Consider the following 22,327-nt stretch of genomic DNA (forward strand, 5'->3'; position numbering starts at 1 on the left):
ACCAAGTAATGAACAACGAAGGCAAACTCAATCACATCATTATGTGGCGGAGGTAGGCCTAATGATGATAATAATAATTAAAAAAAAAAAATCCCTATTTGAATAGGCTACAAGGGGGATAATGATTAATGATTAGCAAATTTGTTTCAACAAGAGTCATTTAGTGTGTGAGGCCATATGTGGCTCAGGACCAATGTAAGATGTGTGTCAAAATTGACACCCCCCCCCCCCCCTTTTTTTTTTTTGCGTTCTGGACATATTGTAATTGAACAGCCTCCCCTGTTTGACAGACTACCAGCCGCCACTGCTATGCAGAAGGTTATGTAAAAGGCAATATTTGAAGAGAGCGCAATTTTTAGAAAAAAAAGTTTAATAGTTACTATTGCCATTTAATGTAATATGTGTATCAACATGAACATTGCACAACTCAGGCATGTGGAATTCATGATGCCCCCCACTGTCATCCCAAGTTCACCTGAGTTCATTTCAGAATCTCAAGTTTCTACGCTCAGCATTACGTCACATAAACGCGCCACCGGCCGCTGTTGCAAAACTGTTATGGTGAAGCATGGGACACCTTGGTACTACTTTCGTACTGATTCATATTTTATCTTGGACCATTTGCAGTGGTAAGGAACCTATCTGTGACTCTGTGTACTCTGTGTGTTCTGCACGTTGTTTCTATAAAAGAGAAGACTATCTTAAAACAGAAAGCTACGTTCATTCATTCAATGGGGTCGACAGCCAACTAGTACACCGACTGATGCTGAGCTCATGTCAAACTGTATTTCATGCTCAGCGTCTGTATTTGATCTAAACGTACCGTACTGTTACTGATCAAGTAGTCTTTCCACAAGACGTAGGGAAATCAATCGTTATTGCTATCAGTGAATGCATCATAGCCGTTGAACTATGAATCTACAGCTAGCATACTAGCGTGCCCTTGACTGCATGTTGCATGCGAGGACCCTCTGGTTGGCTGTCTGTTTTGTTACCACTGACAGTGGTCACCTTCTGATGATGCGTTGTTGTCATAGATAAGAAAATGTCCACTTCTGCTGTGTTTTGCACGTCTGCATGGGTATAGTAGTTATGACCTTGGCGACATGCAAACCTTTGGACTCTGCCCATTGGAAAATATTAGAAGAAACTGGGGCACTTAGATACTGAAATAATTGGTGAAAAACAACACTAGGACATACTCCAGTCCACAAATGCAAATTCCAGTGTGCATTATATTAAGCCCAACCTGAACGGCATGTGAATGGGGATTTTTACCTTTCTTTTTCAAAAATAGGCAGTGACAACCAAACCTGTACAAAGTCGCAGTTCACTTGCACGAGCAAAGAGTGCATCCCACGCATCTGGGTGTGTGACGGCCATCAGGACTGCGAGGACGCCAGCGACGAAACCCTCTGCAGTAAGATGAATAATAAGATTCATAATCATTACTTTGTCTAAAGTAGTATACTTGACAACAGTTAAGCTTTTTTGTAATGCAATCAAATGACTTAAAACGTAAATCACATTGTTTGCATGCAGGTTATTTATTTCACCCCTACTTAAAGTCCCCAAGAAATAATATTTGTTTCAGCATGAGATGTTCTCAAAAACTCCTATGAAAACTTTCTACACACACTGTTTAATTGCTAACAATGACCACTAGGGGGAGGCAAAGTGTGAAAATAACAGCTCATAGTGAAGACCCATGCAACCCAATCATAACTTGCTTCTCCGTTCCCACCCACCCCCTGCAAACTGGAGTACACCAACCAGCCCTAAATCAGCTGGTGACACACAGTTGTTCAAAATGGGACAATCACTACATTTACATGATGTTTTAAATTCCCAATTAGATAGTTCCGTCGAGTTTACTTTGATCTTTCATTTAATTCCGAATTAAGAAGTGTTTACATGACGTTTTCGAAGTGGGAAAGTAGCCACTGATACACAATTCTGACCTTGGCGCTCCATTTTGACCATTGTTATTTTACCTCTACATTTTAAATCAATATATACATTGAAGCTGGGGTTCTTTTTAGAGACCGAATACCCAATGTCATCTATCCCTGAGGTCATTAAATTCTTTGTGTTATCGTCTGGACTTCCTGCAAATCCAGGAAACGGTGAACAACACTGACTGTTCGCTTTTCAGGGATGGGCTTAAGAACAAGTGTGATATCCTCCTAAAGTTTGCAATACGTTTGTGCTCCAGGACACAGGCCATGCTCGGGATTTGTCTGCACAGATGGCCAGTGCGTCACTCTGAGTGCTATGTGCGATGGTCATGACGACTGTGGTGACGGCTCAGATGAGATTCCAGAATCTTGTGGTAAGAATTCAAGACTCTTCTGTAACCATTCTGCAGTCCTGTGGGTAGAACTTTGAAGATTGTTGACATTCTAGAATCTTATGGCAAGTACTTAAATTCCTCTCTGCATTGTTGTAATCACATTCCTCAATCTTGGAACTGTTCAAACTTATTGAACAAGTGCCATAGTACCCCTGATTGATCGAAATTCTGTATATTGCTGTCGAGCATAGACAAACAGTATGTCACTCACCACACATACAAGTTGTTTAATTAGGCCAATGGGGTTTTAATTATTTGGGCATTACACTGTGATGAAATTATATCATACATTTTGTCGATTGACCAAACCTCTATCCTTACGTGTTCTGTCCATACATGATAAATGCTGTTACTAGCATGTGGTGTAGACATCCAGATGAGCCTTTTCATCACAGAACTGATTTAGCTTCCAAATTTCTTACACGACCTTACTGAAAATAGCCTTTCTTATGCTATTGCACATATCTGCCTTCCTCAGGTGGGCCCAAGTGCAAGCATGACGAGTATGTCTGTGCCAATCAGCGCTGTGTGTCCTCCGTTTTCCTCTGTGACAACATGGACGACTGTGGTGACGGGAGCGATGAGGTGTCGTGTGAGGCACCCCACCATGACCCAGCGTCCCCCAGCACCCCCACGCTACGACCCCCTCATGACCTCTGTGCCCCCGCCGAGTTCAGGTGCGGGGACGGGGAGTGCATCCCGCACGCCTTCCGCTGTGATCACTCGGAGGACTGTGGGGATGGGAGCGACGAACGGGACTGTGGTGAGACATCAGTTTGTTAGAAACTTTATTGTCCCCAATGGGGAATTTTTTGTCGGCAAGTGAGGTAAACACCAGGCAAGTTGTATTGCCTGTGACATGAGAACAAAGATTTAACACATTACATTATACATTTACTCAGATATAACAAGACATTTACATGACAATAGGCTGGACAGGACAAACTATTCAACAGTTCCACTCACACTTCACTGGCATCAGTACATAATGACCAAAATGCACTGGTGTGCAAAAACGCTGGCTATGAATCAGTACTCTGAGTGTGTACACTTTGGTGTACATGTGAATCACACTTGCAGACTCACACAAGTAACTGAAGGAAACTATCTTTGACAATAATTATTGGCATCATCCCATCCAGCTGTTCTTGTCTCTTTGAGTGAGGGAAACTCTTAAAAACAAATGTCAATGAAAGAAGATGTAGTACATTATGTTTAAATGAGAAGAAACATTTTTGTTAAGATTTATGTAAAGGATTATATGTCAAATATCCTGTGGTGTGACTGTAACATTAATGAAACCTGGAATATAATATATAAATTAACCAACAACATTTTGAATAATGTATGAAGCATTTGGCATGATTGCATAAATATTAACTTTATATTAAGATACGTGAATGTGAAAAAAAAACTCAAGACAGTAATATTAACTACAAGTTCAATTTCGTAACACAAATTGCGTCCTTTAGGGTGATATGTATGTCAATGTTTGTGAACTGGCAGCTGCAAGGCCAACTACAAAGGTCTTAAAGACAGACTCCTAACCAGTCAGTACCTCAGTTATTGGAGAGTGGTTTGGAAGTTTAAGGTGACTTTTCACCTCTGCAATGTTTCTGTCACGCAATGCTTAGGTTTCATTTTATGGTGTCCTGTGGTGTGACTGCTCTTATAGATGGAATTTTTTTTTTTTTTAAATAAATGAAAACACATATTAAGATTAAACACAATATCATTATCTAGTTAGCATGAGCTCAGAGGTCAATCATGTATGCAAAATTATTAGAATGGCCACAATGCAGTGAATTTCCTGTGGTGTGACTTCATGTCCTGCGGTGTGACATGCTTATGCAATGTGTTACTCAATCCTTACTTGTTTTTCATGTATCATGCAAGGATATAAGGATACCAGGAGGTTTATTTGTCTTTTACATTATTACATTAATGTAATGTAATGTAATTTGTCACATTCACACACTTATTACAAGTAAAACAGTGACACCATGCAGTGAAATCACAGTTGTCTGTAGTACAAAGAGCATGGGGGATATGTTTGTGCTGAATATTAATCATTTTATTGTGTCTTACAGAAATGTCACACCAAGGATGTCACACCACAGGGCACATTTTCCCAAAAATAGCAAAAATTAGGCGAAATTCCATGGACCACTAAGAGCTTTATTTTTTTCCCCAATTTTTTTCCATCATTTTTTTCAGGAATTGGAAAAACTTTTTTTTTTTTTTTGCGTTACGCCCTTAAACATCAACCACCCATCTCCCAAGAACAACCCAGAGTTCTAACTTACCTTATTTCATTGTCTTATATTGCTGTCTGTCTGGCGAGAGCTTGTGGGAATTAATCGTACATGTACTGTACATAGTTCTAAGGTACTACATTTTTAGTATTATTTTTTTTTTTTACTTTATTTATGATAGTATAGTGAAGATTGTGACAGGAAGCGTGTGGGGAGAGAGAGACAGGGAAGGGCCAGCAAAAGACCAGAGCCGGAATCGAAGCTGGGTCAGCCGCATAGCAGTCTAGTGCCCTACCGTTAGGCCATGGTAGGGCTACTACATTACATTTTTTGTTACAATAATTTTCATTATCCTCCTATGCTGCTATTACTGTCTATTTAAGTGAGCAACGGGATACCGTACCTCTCAAGGCACCTCCAACTTGCCTTATTTAATAGCTCATTTGTACACCTGCAATGCAATCTAATTTATTGCATGGTGTTGTACTTGTCATTTCAGTCTCTCCGTGGGGCGCTGTGGCCCAGTGCGCTAAGCCGCCCCCCCCCACTTAGGGCTTACATGTCCATGGTTAAACTCCTGCCTGTGTTCCAAGCTCCACCCCATATCTCTTCCTACTGATTTCATGTCTCCATCTTCAACTCTCCTGTCTCAATGAATGTCTAAAATGCCCCCAAAAACATTTAAATGAAGTCATTTCCATCTCTCCAACAGATAAGAACGAGTGTCTGGAGAATAACGGGGGGTGCTCCCACCTCTGTATAGACCAGCCAATGGGCTTCCTCTGCGACTGCCCACCCGGCATGAGGCTGGTGGCTGATGGGAACTGTGAAGGTGAGTACTCCAGCTGTTTATTTTAAGTCATGGGGATCTAAATGTATCTGGTGACCAGTGAGACCTTTTAGGGTGAAGACTGCTGTTTCTGGAAGGCGTCGTTGCTAGCCAGTTAGCTATTTTATTTTATTTTTATTTTATTTTATTAAAGGATCCCCATTAGCTTATGCCGTAGCAGTTCGCTAGTCTTCCTGGGGTCCTATTCCAAATACATGTAACACATCACATTTCAGATTAATAACAATACAGATAAACATGCCTTGCAAAAAATAAAGAGTCTTTCAAAGATTCAAGTAAAAAACATACAAGAAGATCTCAGAAGGTCAGCAACAAGTCTAGCAAACTAAGCTATGGGATAATGCATTGCAAACAACAAAGTAGCTAACATAGTTTGCAACTATGGTTTCGAGCAATGCACCCCAGTTTTGTGGGGGGTTTTGTAGTTAGAAGAAACGCGCGCATGTAAATGTATCGGCTGGTGACTGGAGAGGGTGTTGCCGGGGGGGGAATGTTTCCTGGGGTGCCAATCATTGTAGGATCTACACTGGGTAGGAAATTGGAAAATGTTTGAGGAGGACTGTGATCTTTTTTCAGTTAGAGAAAGTTGTGTGTGTGTGTGCGTGTGTGTGTGTTAGTGTTAGTGTTGCACCGATACCATATTTTGGCCCCGATACGATACCCGATACCCGATACCGATACCGATACCACTATTTGAAATATATATATATGAAGGGCTGTAATGCATACTACTTAGATGCAAAATTATTGCATGGCTTTGTCAGGTTGCTGCCTACCTTTGTGAAACAAGAAAAGACTAATACAAAGTGAATCCAGCAAAACGTTTTATACTTTTTAAAATACCTCTATGAAATAACTAATTTCAAGGCTGTTTAAGTGTCATACAAGCACCTGTAAATGGTATCGTGCCCTATTTGTTGGTACTCGCCGATACCGATACCACCATTGTAGTGCCGATCTACCGATCCACCGATACTGGTATCGGTGCAACACGTGTGTGTGTGTGTGTGTGTGTGTGTGTGTGTGTGTCCAGTGGGACCTGTTGGGCAGAGGAGTGGATTGCCTCTGAGGCGGTTCATTTACTGAAAAAGTCATATGGCCATGAATGTATCTTTGGGGGCAGGGCCATTGATGAAACAAAAAAGTCAAGCTGATGGTTTGCACATCACCAGCACCTGTGACCTGGAAAGTGGTTGTGCACAGGGAAGCTACTTTTAGTACTGACGGTTTTTCTGTTGTCGTGCTATATATCTCTGAGAAAAACCCAAAACAAAATAAATACACAAATAAATAAGGTGTAATTATGATGTAAGTTCTAGATGTCAAACAGTTAATCAGTAAATATGAGCTGTTCCACTTCCTGTCTGAAGCTCCTTTTATACAGGGTGTGCAGAATTACGAGGCAAGACAAAGCTGCCTAATAATTATGCACACCTGATATTGGGTGTTGGGCCCCTTAGATCGCACCCTCTTTTTTTGTTATACAAATATGCATGACTTGTAATGCTTAAATCCAATAGGTTTTCATGTTTGTACAGGTTGATGCTGGAAAATATGCATGAAATAGACGATGTGGTCAGAAAACTTGTTAACATAACAATTTTGTACATTCTGTCCAGTAATTGAAAAGGAAACAAACTGTCAGTCAACTGTTAAAATGAACATGACCACAAAACCACCAGCTTCCGCTCAGAAGTAGGCCACATTTGTTCACATTGTTGACAATTCACATGAATGATTGAAACTACTCCGAACTATGAACTACCTCTTCAACCAAAAGCGTGAAGCTCAATCTTTTGAAAATCTGCCATTTGGATTGATTTGAATTGAAGGTAGTTAATTTGGTATTTGATGACAACGCTGCGAATGAGGATATTGTGACAAATAAGCATTTCCAGTAGGTGGCAGTATGTGCCAATTGGGGAACAATCAACGGCGGGACAGTTCTATAACACTCAGTTGATTTATGTGCAAAATCAAGTTACAAACCTGGCCATAAAGAGATTTTTGAGCAGCAGTTAAGGCAAATGTTGTACTGAATAGTTTTGTTCCACATATTTCTTGAGACAGTGGGGTGCAGGAATGAAAGCAAGTTGTAGTAGAAAACTGGCCTGCAAATCAAAAGGCAGTAACTGTGCATCGCTGTTAACCCTTTAAATATAATAATTGTGATTTTAATGCCATATATATCAAAATGGAAAGGAAAATAAAATGATTGCTCTACAAAGAATACTGCTCTATAATAAAAGACAGCATTATTACACATGTAAACACTTGGCAGTTTTATCTGTGAAAAATAACAAGACTGTTAAACTGCCTTTGCTTTTTCTTGACTGATGAATTGATATACAGTGGTAATGTGGTAGAATGTGGAAGTACCAAAACTGCCATTTATCAATAATCTGATTAAGTGACTTTATTATTGACTATGCAAGAAGGAAGAACAGAACAATTGTCAATTGTTCTGTTCTTCCTTGTTGCAGTCAGCAATACATTTAATAAAACAATTATTGACCTTCTGTATGCAAATGTGAAGGACAAATACAGTGCCACTTCCCTCCCCTCACCGGGCCTCTCTGACCACAATCTGATCTGTCTTCAGCCACAGTACGTCCCAAAAACACAAAGGCTCCCAGCTACCACATGCACCTTTAGAGAATTGACACCAGAGGCAGAGGAGGCATAGCCTGGCTCTCGCAAGACCCCTAGTGCTTCGTGCATCTTCGTTACACTTCGTGAGCTCGGGGATGAAAATCCATCTGCGTGAGAACCAGGTTAGAGGAGGCACTGGGTGGATTCCAATATGCGGACTCCCATCCTCCCTTGCTCACTTGCCTCCTCGTGATGACGTCACCGACAACAGCGTTGTATTTCATTATCTCAAAAGCTCAATTCTAATGTCATTTTCTCATTTGCGAACACAATGGTGAATGAAGAATAGTCGCCCAAAAATGTTGTGGCTAGGCTAGCAGCGGAGAAACGTAATTGTTTTCTCCAGTTGGACGAGGCGTCAGCGAAATTTTAGGCCACAAGCACAGACCGAGGAAGGAGTTCGCATATTGGAATCCACCTACTGAGAGACTGCTTCGAGACAACAAGATCTTTCCAAAGTCATTGTTCTCAGTTTAGAGCTCTTCATAGTTACTGCAGTTTTACTTTGTAGGACACAGTAGTATACTGCCCTACAAAGGCAAAGTGCATTAACTACGCCAACATGGAAACTGAGAAGAATGTCTTCAAAGCCTTGGTTATTAGGTTGGATATTGACTGCAAAATTGTCAAAGCAATATCTCTAAATCGAGACAAACTTGGATCATAAGATTATGTCACAAGATAAAGGAGGTGTAATGAAGACATTTTCAGTCTAAACTCCAATTTTGACAAAAAATCTAGTTACTGCACTTTTACTTTGTAGGATAGATTAGTACTATAGTAGAAAGGTACAACAGTTTTATATAGATGAATACATTTTCTGTATTGATCCTAAAGAGGGAATAATTTACAGTGACTGCTAACAAGCAGTAATGAATAGGCACCAGTACCATATCAACTTATTGATGAACACCATGCCATTCAAATTCAACCGTTTTTTTTAATTGAGATATGTACAGTTAACTGAATCGTTCTCTTGCAGAAATTGACGAGTGCCTGAGCGGTGACGTGTGCAGTCAGATCTGCGTCCACACCAACGGCACTTTAACGTGTGCGTGCCGGGAAGGATACACACAAGGCCCCCACACAGGGGAGTGCATAGCTGCCGGTAAGATCTTTAAAAAAAAAAAAAAAAAAAACATTTATTACCCAGGCGGGAATCAACCCGTGTTGCCAGCATAGTGGCCCAGCACCCTACCGTTTGGCCCTGGTAGGGGCACCGGTAAGATCTGGTCAAGTCAAGTCAAAGTACCCTTTACTGTCAACTTCTCGGTGGGTGGGTTCTTGTGACTTATCTAAATCAGGACAAAACGTCGCCTATGACCCTAAGCACACAGTGACTTCTGGGAAAGTGACAGCTATGCCAACCACGGATCCATCTAGATCCTGTTTCGTGTCCAGGATTTGGGTTTAGTGCTCATGTTATAACTTGGCTGTGTGTGTCCGTATGTGTGTGCGCGTGATTTTGCACGTGTGTGTCTGTGTGTGTTGGGCGCGCTAAAGTAGAAGGAATGAATGTGGCTCCAACACTAGGGCACTGGGCTGCTACGCTGGTGACTTGGTTTCGTTTCCTGCTCGGGTCATTTGCCATCCTTCCCCATCTCTCTCTCCCCTCACTGGTTTCCTGTCTCTCTTCTTTGTACTATTAAAAATAAAAAGGCTTAAAAAAGAATAACAAAAAAGAGGAATGAATGTGGCCATTTTCACTGACACGCTTCACAGTGGCAGAATTAGGCTACTGGCATATACTGTATATATGTATATTTGTCAAACATGAAAACACTAACAGTTAACATATGAAAACGGTTAAAAAAACCACCAGAATAGGGACAGGAATTAAATTTCAGGAAACGTCGCACACTGATTACTGTTCTTTTTCTTCTTTTTTTCTTGGATTGAACACCCAGTACGTGTGAGGTGGAAAACCCTGAAGAGCAAACCTGAGGATGTATTGGGTGAAACGCATTGTTTGCTTCAAGAAATGAAATAAGAAAAAGAACTGTAATCTGTGTGCGGTGTTTTCTGAACTTTCATGCTTGATCACGTGTTCCTGCCTCACACATACACCTGTATTACTGAAAGCTTGTGCTCAAGGGCTTTGAGGACCATGAACTTAAGACAGATATGAGTCTTCAGCTGTATTTTAAAAAAGTCACAGGGGCAGCAGTGTTTTGAATTGTATTGTAATGTAGTGGTGTGTGTGTGTGTGTGTGTGTGTGTGTGTGTGTGTGCCTGCCTGCCTGCCTGTGCCTGTGTGCATGCGTGTACGTATGCGTGTTTGTGTGTCTGTGCGTGTGTGTGTGTGTGCGTGCATGCGTGTGCATGCCTGTGTGTGTGTGCCTGTGTGTGTGTGTGCACAGGGGATGCAGCTGTGATTGCGTTCAGCAGTTCTGCTGGCCTGCGCTCCATTGACCCATTGGGGCGAGAGTACCGGCAGGTCACTGGATCCCCCTCTGCCCCGGGTCCAGTTGCGGCGCTGGTGGCCAACAGAAGCCTTTACTGGGCTGCCTCCGAGCACGGCGCCATCTACAGGTGGGAGGCTCAAATATCCATTAGCTAAATACATCATATTATATTACAAGACAGTGAAGAAAATTCGGAAGACACGCACACTCTCTCTCTCTAGGTCGTCCTTCCGTTGTTGCTTCCAGTCACCCCGATTCCCGCACACTGCTTACAGTTGTTTTTTCGTGCTTTATTTTTTGGGAGCGAACAACGCGTTTCGCCCAGTGCGTCATCATGTTTGCCCAAAGAGCGAAACTGATGACGCACTGGGCGACACGCGTTGTTCACCACCAAAAAATAAAGTAAGAAAAAACACCAGTAAGCAGTGTGCGGTGTCTTCCTAATTTTCTTCGTTGTTCACCTTTTCCTGCCTCACACCTTCACCTGCATTACTGAAGGCTTGTGCACAAGGGGTGCATTCCAATATGCGACCTTCGTCCTCCACTTGTGCTTGTGGCCTCATAACAGGAAGTAAAACGTCATGATGACATCACTGACAACAGCATTATATTTCAATATCTTACAAAAGCTCAATTGTAAAGTTATTTTCTCATTTGCAAACTGGATGGTGAATGAATAATAGTCCCCCAAAAAAATGTTGTGGCTAGGTTGACAACGGGGAAACTTAATTGTTTTCTCCATGGAGGCAGGGCCAGGAGGCGGAGCGAGGCCACAAGCACAAGTGGAGGACGCAAGGTCACATATTGGGAATGCACCCAAGGACTGTCTTGAACTCTTACATTACAAGACATTGAATTACACACCACAGACACTGATCATGCGGAAACACAATTTGATTTATTATTGTACTACAAAACACTACATCACACATTAGGCATTTTTTTATCCAGAAACAATAATACCACTCTATAATAAAAGACAGCATTATTACACATTGTAAACACTTTTATTTGTGAAAAATAACAAGACTCTGTTAAACTGCCTTTGCTTTTTTTCTTGACCAGTGAATAGATATACAGTTGTAGGATTTATGTTCTGTGCAGGGCTGCTGACAGCTTTGGCTGGGCCCTGGACAAAGTCATCTGAAAGGGCCCCTCAGCCCAATATATATTCTTCCCAATTCTTCCCCCCCTCTCTCCCTGGACTGGGGACAACTGTCCCCTTTGTCCCCCCCTGTCAGCATACCTGGTTCTGTGTATTTGTGTAAGTACTGGTACGCTGGCTGTACACACAGATATTAATGCCCAGTGTGGTTGATGGGATGCTGTGGTAAACAACAGTGTGTGTGTGTGTGTATATGTGTGTGTGTGTGTGTGTGTGTGTGTGTGTGTGTGTGTGTGTATATATATGTGTGTGTGTGTGTGTGTGTGTGTGTGTGCGGGGTTGAGCGTGTGTAATATGTGAAGTGTGCGTCACTGGGAGGGAGGGGCTGCCCCGTCACCCTCTCTTGGGCCCGGTGGGACTCATTAAAACGGCAGAAGGCAACACCCACACATTACCCGCACATCACACCCATCTCATCGCATCGCCTCTTGGGCTCAGTTGTTTTCATTGCTTCAGCTGGCCGAACAGCTCACACAGTTTCATTTAATCAGGCGTCATGCATCTCTCTTTCTCACGCATACATAAAGGGGACATCCGGGTTGGTGGCCACAGTGATCATATCTGTGCATGTGATCATAATTTCAAAAACTTGGTATCACTGGAATCTGTGGGGAGTCGTTCAGGTCATTGCACCCGATAATGTCATTTCCGAGGGATAGATTTTCTCTACACACAATGTTTCACAATTTCTCTTGAAAAGTTGTACACATGATCTTTGGACCACCCCTCACATAAATCTTATGGGGTTTTTTGATTTTCTCATTTGCGGCAGCCCTTTGACAATTTGGAACCAAACTTGGCGCACATGACCATCACTACCTCCAAAGGATGTGATTGTTCACCAAAATTGTTGATATTTGGTCCATATGGGGCACTGTGAATGGCAAAATCGCAATCAAGTTTTGACTGATTACTATCAGTCAAAAGACTACTCAAACAATGTTTCCCAATTTCTCTCAAAGTTGTATACATGATCATTGGACCAAACCTCACATAAATCTCCTGGGTAGGTTATTTATTTATTTAATAAAAAAAAAAAATTATGTTCAATCGTTTGCCCACGGCTGCCAATTGAATGAGGTGGCGAAGGCGCCAAACAGGAAATGAGCTCATATCTCGGCAGGTCTTCAAAGGATTGGAAACAATCCTGGTACACATGTTCAGCATCATCTCCAAAGGATGCACACCAAAGTTGTTGATATTTGGCATACAGGCGGCGCTGTGATCAGAAAAATCTGTTGACTGATCACAACCACTCTTACCACAAATTTTCACCGTTTTCCATTAAACCCGGAGTTCGTTGCAATATGCGACCTTGCCTCCTCCACTTGCTTCTCTCCTCGTACCAGGAAGTAATATGTCATAATGACATCACTGACAACAGCATTATATTTCAATATCTTGCAAAAGCTCAATTGTAGAGTCTTTGCAGTTGGGATGGTGAACGAAAAACAGTCCCTCAAAAATTGTTGTGGCTAGGCTGACAGCTGGGAAACCTTATCGTTTTCTCCACGGAGGAGGGGCCAGGAGTCGGGACGAGGAGACAAGCGCAAGTGGAGGAGTCAAGGTCGCATATTGCAACGCACTCCCGGTATGATATCTCCTTAGAAGGCTTCTCTGTCCATTTCTCTCTGTCTCGCTCTCTCTCTCTCTTTCCGTGTCCTTGATGTAAGGCAGGAAGGAAGAGGGAGGTAACCATTCATGCCTGTACCATACATGTATAGCTGAATGCATACAATACATACAATACGAAACATAAGCAAACGGAAGAGGACATGGGTGAGGTTTCCCTGCTCTGACAATGTAGTTTTGATGTGGTTCATGAGATCGCATGTTTTTTTCCCCCATGTCCTCATTTTTAAATCACTTTGTTACAGTACATTACAGTTAACTTAACAGGCCAATGTACAGTTACAATTACAGTTATCCAATGTGTCTCTACGTGAATAGGACTACGCTGGAAGTGACAAAACAGTGTCATGGTGTGACAGAGTGTACGACCCACTAAGTAAAAACACATTGTCGGGTGTAACCTGGTGTGTCTCTCCTCATCAGGGCTGAAGTGTTATACTGTAAATGGTATTGTGGTGTAAGCAACATTGAGAACAGTAGCATGCAAACAGTATTCTGGAACTTGTTTTAAAGGTGCTCTGTTTAGGATGGTGGCATTGCAACTATGCTGCTCATTGAAACGGTAATGCCTATTGCCAAATTGATCTTTCCATGAATATTTACTAAATAATAAACTAATATTTACTAGTATGACCAAAGTACATTTTGCCAATCATAATGAATGCTTGGAATTTGGTGGTATTGGTAAGCGTTCGTGTGAATGGGCAGCATGAATACTGGAAAGAAAGTGCTAACCTTTCTTTAAAAATGTTACATAGTACACCTTTAAACTGAACGCTACAATTTTCCAATATTCATATACAACAATATTCCATTTGAAACAGGAATACTCTGGCATATAACTGCAATCAGTATCTTGGTGTTGAGATGTAAGTATTAGTTGTTTGTCTTCAGGGCACTAAATTATTTTTTTCATCACTATCCAAAATGACTAGTTGATGTTAATCTTTTAGCCAAGCACACACTCACAAATGGGTCAAAGTGTCTACTGGCTAGTAAGTTTTCTTTTCTACCAGCCAAGCTGAATATTTACCAGTATTTGGCTGGTTGTCGGATGTTAATTAAGAGACCTATTTGTCTCTTTCCTGTAGGACATCCTTGGAAGGCATAGCAACAGCTGTCAGACTTTAAAATGAGCACTAACAATATTCCATTCGAAGCAGGAATAGTCCGTGCATATAACAGTGCTGCTCAGTATCTTGTTTCAAGTTCTGTTAATAACAGTGTTGATGTAAACAGGGCACTAATTTAACTTTTTTTTCATCACCAGCCAAAATGGCAGTAAATGTTTATCTTACTAGCCAAACATAGTAAGATAGTTAGTCTTTTCCACCTGCCAAACTGAAATGCCACCAGCATTTGGCCAGTTGGCCGGTGTTAATTTAGAGCTTTGGATGTAAGTAATATTGTTGTTTGTCTCTACGCTGTAGGACAACCTTGGAAGGCAACAGGCGTCAGACAGAGGCGATCCTGCGGAGCCATGGGACCATCCTGGGCCTGGCCGTAGACTGGCTCCATCATCTCCTCTACTGGACCAACGCCAACAGCCACTCCCTGAATGTCGCCTCGCTGGACGGGGCCCAGAAGAGAGTTCTGGTGGGGGGTCTGTCCAAGCCAACAGGGGTGGCGGTGGAGCCTTTGGAGGGGTGAGTGGGACTGGGGGTCAGGGGTGGGGGTGGGATCCCTGTAATTTTGTTACAATACGTCTGCATAGAATCTCGTTCATCCAGGCCATGTTATCCAGAGTTCGGCTGTAAGCGAAGAGCTGAAACTATATTATGTATTACCGTATATACAGTGCCCTCCATAATTATTGGCACCCCTGGTTGAGATGTGTTAAAAGCCTTAAAATAAATTCAGTGTTTATTGCAGAAGAATACTGTCACACTGAAAATTGTAGGAAAATGTAGCCTTCAACTCAAATGAATTGTAAGAAAATAAAAAAATCCCTGACTAAAAAATAATTATTTTTCATTAAATCACCTGTTCCACAATTATTGGCACCCTTAACAATTCCCAGGAAATAAATATAATTGAAGCATTTCTGTCATTTCTACAGTAGTTTACAAAGTTTACCAGAGTATGTAGGAACATTTAATTAGTAATTCATCACTTCCTGTTTCCCTGGGGTATAAATATGACGTGACACGAGGCCATTTCTCTTATCCACTCTTAAACATGGGAAAGACAAAGGAACACAGCATACAAGTGAGGCAGATGTGCGTCGACCTTCACAGGTCAGGCAGAGGCTACAAGAAGATTGCCACTCAACTGCAGCTGCCCATATCCACTGTGAGAGGAATAATTAAGAAGTTCAAAACAACTGGAACAGTGGTAAACAAGCCTGGACGAGGACCCAAGTTTATTTTGCCACCACGCACAGTGAGGAGGATGGTAAGAGAAATCAAAAGATCTCCAAAGCTCACTGTTACAGAATTACACCAAATGGTAGTATCCTGGGGTCACAAAGTCTCCAAATCAACCATCAGGCGCTGTCTACACGCCAACAAGCTGTTTGGGAGGCATGCACGGAGAAAACCTTTCCTCACTCACAATCATAAACGCAAGCGTCTGGAGTTCGCCAAGCGGTATTGGGGCTTCAACTGGGACCGTTTGCTTTGGTCAGATGAGACCAAGATTGAGCTTTTTGGCAACAAACACTCTAAGTGGGTCTGGCGTACCACGAAAGATGCGCATGCTGAAAAGCACCTCATACCCACTGTGAAGTATGGGGGTGGGTCAGTGATGCTGTGGGGCTGTTTCGCTTCCAAAGGCCCTGGGAATCTTGTTAGGGTGCATGGCATCATGAATGCTTTGAAATACCAGGACATTTTAAATCAAAATCTGTTGCCCTCTGCCCGAAAGCTGAAGCTGGGTCGTCACTGGGTCTTTCAGCAAGACAATGACCCTAAACATATGGCCAAATCTACACAGAAATGGTTCACCAGACACAAAATCAAGCTCCTCCCATGGCCATCTCAGTCCCCTGACCTCAACCCCATTGAGAACCTGTGGGGTGAGCTGAAGAGGAGAGTACAGAGGAGAGGACCCAGGTCTCTGGATGATTTAGAGAGATTCTGCAAAGAGGAATGGCTGAAGATCCCTCTTTCTGTCTTTTCCCATCTTGTGAAACATTATAGGAGAAGATTAGGTGCTTTTTTGTTGGCAAAAGGGGGTTGTACAAAATATTAACACCAGGGGTGCTAATAATTGTGACACACATTATTTGATGTCAAATAATTATTTCTTTATGTGGGATTTTTTCCCCACTGAATAAATGCACTTGTATTGAAGGTTGGATTTTTCTCTTTTTTTCCATTAAGGTCCCATATTATTTAGAAAAAAAATAAAATAATTGGAAGCTAAAAAACACATCTCAACCAGGGGTGCCAATAATTATGGAGGGCACTGTATATATATATCCCTTTCAAACATTCGGCAAACTGCTGAAGGTTTTCGGATGAGGAGGGAATCCTCATTAAAGCTCCAAGAAGAAGTGTAGTTGCATACAACTGAACTCTTTGGATATTTTTATGGAAGTTGTATAGTTTCCCCTTCCTTTCAGTGATTTGTCAGCCTGTGACTGGATCTTTGAAAAATGAACCGATTTATTTTATTTTATTTTTAAAGCATTGGGTTCTGGTGCTTTACAGCGTATGACTAATGAAACTGTTACTTCCCCTCCTACGGACCATCTTACCCTTGGTCAGTACGGTGCTCATGTTAGGGAAGGCCATGTGTGTTGAGTTGATTTGTATTAATACTTACAAGACCACTGCTGAATGCCAACATACGGCTCCATAAACAGAAATCGGATGTTTTTTTTTAATTGTCATCATTTTTGTTTCACTAAAGGTGCGTTTATGTGTGACCTCTTTTTTGAACTCTTTGTCCGTCTCTTGGCGTCTTGAAATGTGTCCTTTTCAAGATCAGGAACTACCTGGAGGAGGTAGCCAAACCAGACAAATAATTTACATTGAATTGACATGGCTTTATACAATTAATTGTTTTGACTGACCTATAGAGGAAGCTCATCCCTCTTCACATGAATAGGTGGAAGTTTGTCCCACTTCGTGTAAACTTCCTGACTGGAACAAATCTCTGAAGCCAAGTACAGTATGTTATTTGTAGGACTTTTGTGTGTTTCGGAATGCTTCAGAGTCACCACTCTACATAATTTCTATCCTGCAGTGCACCGGAAGGCTACTTTTACTTCTTTTACGATCAAGCAGCGATCCTTGGGATTTAGCACTCTCACTCCCTCCATTCATGTGTTCCATTCATTCTTGTGGGAGGCAACCGAAGGGGGTGAACGTAAACATTGACAAATGAAGAGACAAAAATAGACAAAAGTGTGGTGCAGTTCCAATTTCAGTGGCAGTGGTGGTAAATCTATTCAACAGCAATACTGTAGCAGCTACTTCTAGTATGTTTACCTGGATTTGACTCACTTGTGTATTCATGTTTAAAGGCCTTAAGCAGGGCTAGAACATTATTAACAGAGGATGAGGGATGACTTGTAAAGATGTTGAGCAATGCCTTAACGTCAGGTGTGCCTGTAAGGAATCTGTCTGGGCCTCTTTCAAGGATGTTCAAAGGCCGTGTTTGCTCTAAGCCTTTTACAGAAAGGTATATGACCCTGTTCTCTTTGCCCTTGCCTGTTCAGCAAACAGGCCCACCTGGCCATATGTTTCCATAACCATTTGCCACATTAACTGGGCTGGAATTCTGCACACATTTTTTCAGTTAGTCCATTTGCATATGTTTTCATTTGTAATGCACTGCTGTTTTCCAGGCTGCTGTTCTGGGCAGATGCCGGCACCAAGCCCAGGATCGAGCGCTCCTCCCTGGATGGACGGGGCAGGACGGCCCTGGTCACCTCTGCACTGCAGGTCCCAGTGGCCATTGCTGTAGGTCGGTGAAGATGGAGCCTAATGAATGAATGATTGAAAGAATGAATGAATGAATGAATGAAGTTTCAAGTTTAAGTTTATTTGTCCCCCAAGGGGGAAATTACGTTCATAGCAGGTATTTTAAAAAACATTAAGAACAGACAACAAATAGGCTAATAAAAACAACATAAAGACAGGTACCTGGGGTCAACACAGCACAAGGACATAAGACTGGGACCAATACACAGAATTAAAAAACAATAAAATAAAAACAATATGAAGTGAGAGGATAAAAGAAGAGACAAAGAGAATAAAAGAAAGATAAAAGGTCAGATCAAGATATGGAGATTAAAATACCAGTCCAATGTGCAAATGAATGAATCAGGACTTTGTGGACTATCTAAGAAGCATATTCATCATTGCAGCATATCAACCACCAATTGCTAATTGATTTATGGGCATTAGATGCCGTTGCGGCACCCGACATTTGAGCTCCCCAAAAAAAACGTCTTTGACCCACACTTGGGTGTGTGTGCCTGTGCTCGTTCCCTGCAGATCTGCCCCGCGGGCTCCTGTACTGGGCTGACGCCGGGACTCGTTCGGTTTCACGGGTCCGCTTCGACGGCCAGCAGCGCAAGACGGTCCTGGAGTCCAATGGCTACCTGGACCGACCCTCTGGTCTAGTTGTGTTTGAGGTACAAAGGTTACACACATTTCACATGATGCACCTTCTGTTTATGATTCTCATCCAATAATGGAGGAGCAAGGAAAGGCTGAAGTGCTGAAGTGCCCGTGAGCAAGGCACCTAACCCCATATTGCTGCAAGGCCTGTAACTAATACCCTGTACCTGAATAACTGTAAGTCGCTTCGGATTTTTTGTTAAAAAGCGTCAGCTAAGTGTAATGTAAATGTAAAAGAAGAAGAGGAGATGACTTTTAACTTGTATAGGTATTATGTTTGCTATCACTCGTTTTGACCTACGTTATTGACTTAGTGTTGCAGACACCGTAATTGAGGTCCTTAATTCCTATTTCACAAAGGTTGGGGTGGAGTGGCGAACGGAGAGCTTCCTTTGTCACTGGTATTAATAGCTTGCATGTCAGAGCGAGTTCATTGAATTATAACAGGTGTGGCTGTGGCGTGTGTTGTCTTTGGTCACACTTGACTACATGTACAGTACATTCTCTAGTGGATGTGGAGATAAACACATACCTAGGTATATGGAACATTGTAGACTAGTGTTTCTCAACGTGGGCTCTACAGCCCCCCAGGGGTTGTGTTGAGTAGAGTAGAGTTGGGGAATCACTTGCAAATGTGGGGGCAATAGTGTGTACATTTAATACTAAAGGGGTCGTTCAGCAGGCTTATGATGAGTGTTTGTTCCACTGATGTAGACAGACGTCTATGGGCCCCATGGCTGTTGGGCATGCACTAGAAAGGAGTATGAGTTTGAACTTGGCACTGTTGTCAAGACCAGAACCGGGTGTGACACTGTCTGTCAAGCCTGAGTACATGTGACGCTTAGCTATGGCATGCACAGTGGCAGAACACTTGCACATAGTGCCCCAGGGAAAAATAGTCAAGTCGGTTTTATTGTCAATTTCTTTACATGCGCTGGTCATACAAAGAATTGAAATTACGTTTCTTACTTTCCCATGCAGACAGACATCTATATACTATATACTGATAAGCCCCACACATATGGCTTTGTAAGAACATAATAATGCCCCCAACACCAATACTGTTGGGCCCTGGGCCTAGGAGCAAATAACCCGGTGTCCCCCCTAACAGCCCCACCCCTGGGCATGCATGTGCCAAGATATACATCATGTCAATGTAGTAGAGTCACAACAAAGAATGTAGGGTATGGAATGTTCTGTCATAGCTGGAGTATTCTGCTGCAGTATTCTGCTCTACAAAGTACAAAGGCAGAAACCATGTATGGGAAGGATGATATTTATCAGGGCTTTTGCATGTGTGTGCGTGCGTGCACACGTGTAGGCTATATGTGCGATTGCATGTGTGTGTCGGTGTGCGTGTTTGCTTGTTTGTGCGTGTTGAGTTACGTTAGCAGCTATGGTGACAGTATCTGTGATGTCTTTTTGTATAGGGCCGTGTGTTCTGGACAGACCAGGCCAGCGGTACGCTGTGTGGCTCCGATAGGGACGCTGGCAGCTCCCCCCTCCTGCGTCTCGGCCAGGGGACGACCCCTGGGGGGCTGGCTATCCTACACCCAGTCCTGCAGCCCCAAGGTATGTGTGTGCGTGTGCTACTGGACACATGACCGTAGAGGTGAGGTGAGGAGAGGTTGACGCTGACTCAGCGGAAATCATCCCAATCCGCTCTCCACAGACACCAGATCCCATCACACCACGACAATGACAATGCAGCTCCACTCCAGTCCAGCTCCCTCACGTCACGCATGCCCCAAGCCCCATGCGAAGTGTCTCTCCTTGGGGCAGATTAGGCAGTCTCCTGTGGGGTGGAGGATTGGGGATGGAGGAAGGGATGGGGATGGGGATGGGGAGTGGCAGAGAGAACCGGTGTACAGGTCAGATCAGGCCTCCTCCTACAACTGCTTCTGTCTGTGTGTGTGTCTGTGTCTGTCTCTGTGTCTGTGTCTGTCTCTGTGTCTGTCTGTGTCTGTGTGTGTGTTTGTAAGTCTACACTTGTGTCTGTTTGTATGGGGGACAGGCTGTATATATACATGTTTGTGTTTAGGAGAATGGCTGTCCCATTACCACGAGGAGTAGAGTATCATTTATTAATCCCGAGGAAAATTAAGGTGCCCAGTAGCATACATGCATAAATACAGAATATACATTAGAATTAGAATTGGACATTACACATATCATTTCACATATATTAACTTTATCACCCAGTGAGCAGACGGAACGTCTTCTGATTGGCTGAGCAGGTGTCCTTTAAGGGTGGTTTATGCCTCGAGATCAGCGTCCCTGCGTCGTGATGCAGTGAGCCGCGCAGTTAACGGAGTGAAGCCCCCCCATCACGCAGGTACTCTAGGGAACCTCCCCAAAATTGTGTCTCGACGCAGGGAGTGATGCAGACAGCGACGGAGTGAAGGGCGAAAATAGGTCTCTGATTGGTCCTCTCGACCAGCCTGCTCTGTCCTCGAGTCGAGAACAAGCTACTTCCTTGTTCTAACCTTCGTCGGTCTACGGACTGTGAGCTCTTCATTAAATAAGTTGCCCGTGCTTTGTCGTTTCATTTATTTACACGAACCAAAGACGACACGTGCGCTTGCAAGTTACGACGCTGAAGTTATTTGGACAGTTGAACAGTGTTTCCGAGGTCGAGGAAACCTTCTGCTTCGTCCTCAAATGAGCCACTTCTTTGTTCCAAACTACCACGGTGGCTGCCAGTGCGATCAAACATGCACGTGATATAAAGATTTAATGTGAAGCTAAAAAACAACCGACACGTCTAGGTTACTCTTTGTATTGAAGGCAGTTTGAGCGTAGAATGACATCGCGCAGACCGTGCTTCAAAACAGGGCATAAATCAAAATTAACTATTTATATTAAATTATTCCCCGCTAGCAGGACACCTATGATGTCATGCGGGCGTCCAAGGTTGCTTCTTTTCTAACTTACTGGCGAAGTGCCGTTACTAAGTCTATCGCATCTGGTTGTCTAGTCAAGACCGCGTCGTTAGTTCTATCGCATCTGGTTGTCTAGTCAAGACCCCGTTACTAATTCTACCGCATCTGGTTGTCAAGTCAAAAACCCAGTCGTCAATTCTATCGCATTTGGTTGTCAAGTCACCCCAATGTTCTGCGCGCATCCTTACATGCCTCCGATAGAGGCGCGTCTCACTAGATTAGGAAGTGGTGCCCATAGCAACGTACCAAGCGCAGTGGTTAATCTACTTTCTCACGAAACCTTAGATCAACATATTAATACATTAATACTTTAATGCTGGTAACCGGGTGATAAGCGGAATAGTGGCCTTCAAGGTGTCCCGATATCAAGGGAAAATGGACTGGGCGAAGCGAACAGCCCTTCGGCTGCGCAGTCGGGCTGTAGAACGCTCCGCCTCGTCCATTATTTCCCTTGATATCGGGACACCTCGTCGGCCGCTATTCCATACATATAGTACACA

At 42.9% G+C, this 22,327-nt stretch overlaps 1 protein-coding gene across 1 annotated transcript in view; it reads left to right on the forward strand.

The window, feature by feature from the left end:
- The first annotated feature begins 536 nt into the window (after window positions 1-536).
- Window positions 537-22,327, forward strand: part of LOC134450991 (very low-density lipoprotein receptor-like) — a 32,398-nt gene continuing 10,607 nt past the window's right edge. The window contains exons 1-11 of the mRNA XM_063201072.1: window positions 537-629; window positions 1,298-1,420; window positions 2,216-2,332; window positions 2,832-3,116; window positions 5,321-5,440; window positions 9,093-9,218; window positions 10,471-10,642; window positions 14,743-14,958; window positions 18,108-18,226; window positions 18,760-18,899; window positions 20,316-20,457. Coding sequence (XP_063057142.1) covers window positions 569-629; window positions 1,298-1,420; window positions 2,216-2,332; window positions 2,832-3,116; window positions 5,321-5,440; window positions 9,093-9,218; window positions 10,471-10,642; window positions 14,743-14,958; window positions 18,108-18,226; window positions 18,760-18,899; window positions 20,316-20,457 — 1,621 coding nt within the window. The 5' untranslated portion in view covers window positions 537-568. The remainder of the gene's footprint in view (window positions 630-1,297; window positions 1,421-2,215; window positions 2,333-2,831; window positions 3,117-5,320; window positions 5,441-9,092; window positions 9,219-10,470; window positions 10,643-14,742; window positions 14,959-18,107; window positions 18,227-18,759; window positions 18,900-20,315; window positions 20,458-22,327) is intronic.

Source organism: Engraulis encrasicolus, chromosome 6 (assembly GCF_034702125.1).
Source record: "Engraulis encrasicolus isolate BLACKSEA-1 chromosome 6, IST_EnEncr_1.0, whole genome shotgun sequence".
Classification (NCBI taxonomy): Eukaryota; Metazoa; Chordata; class Actinopteri; order Clupeiformes; family Engraulidae; genus Engraulis; species Engraulis encrasicolus.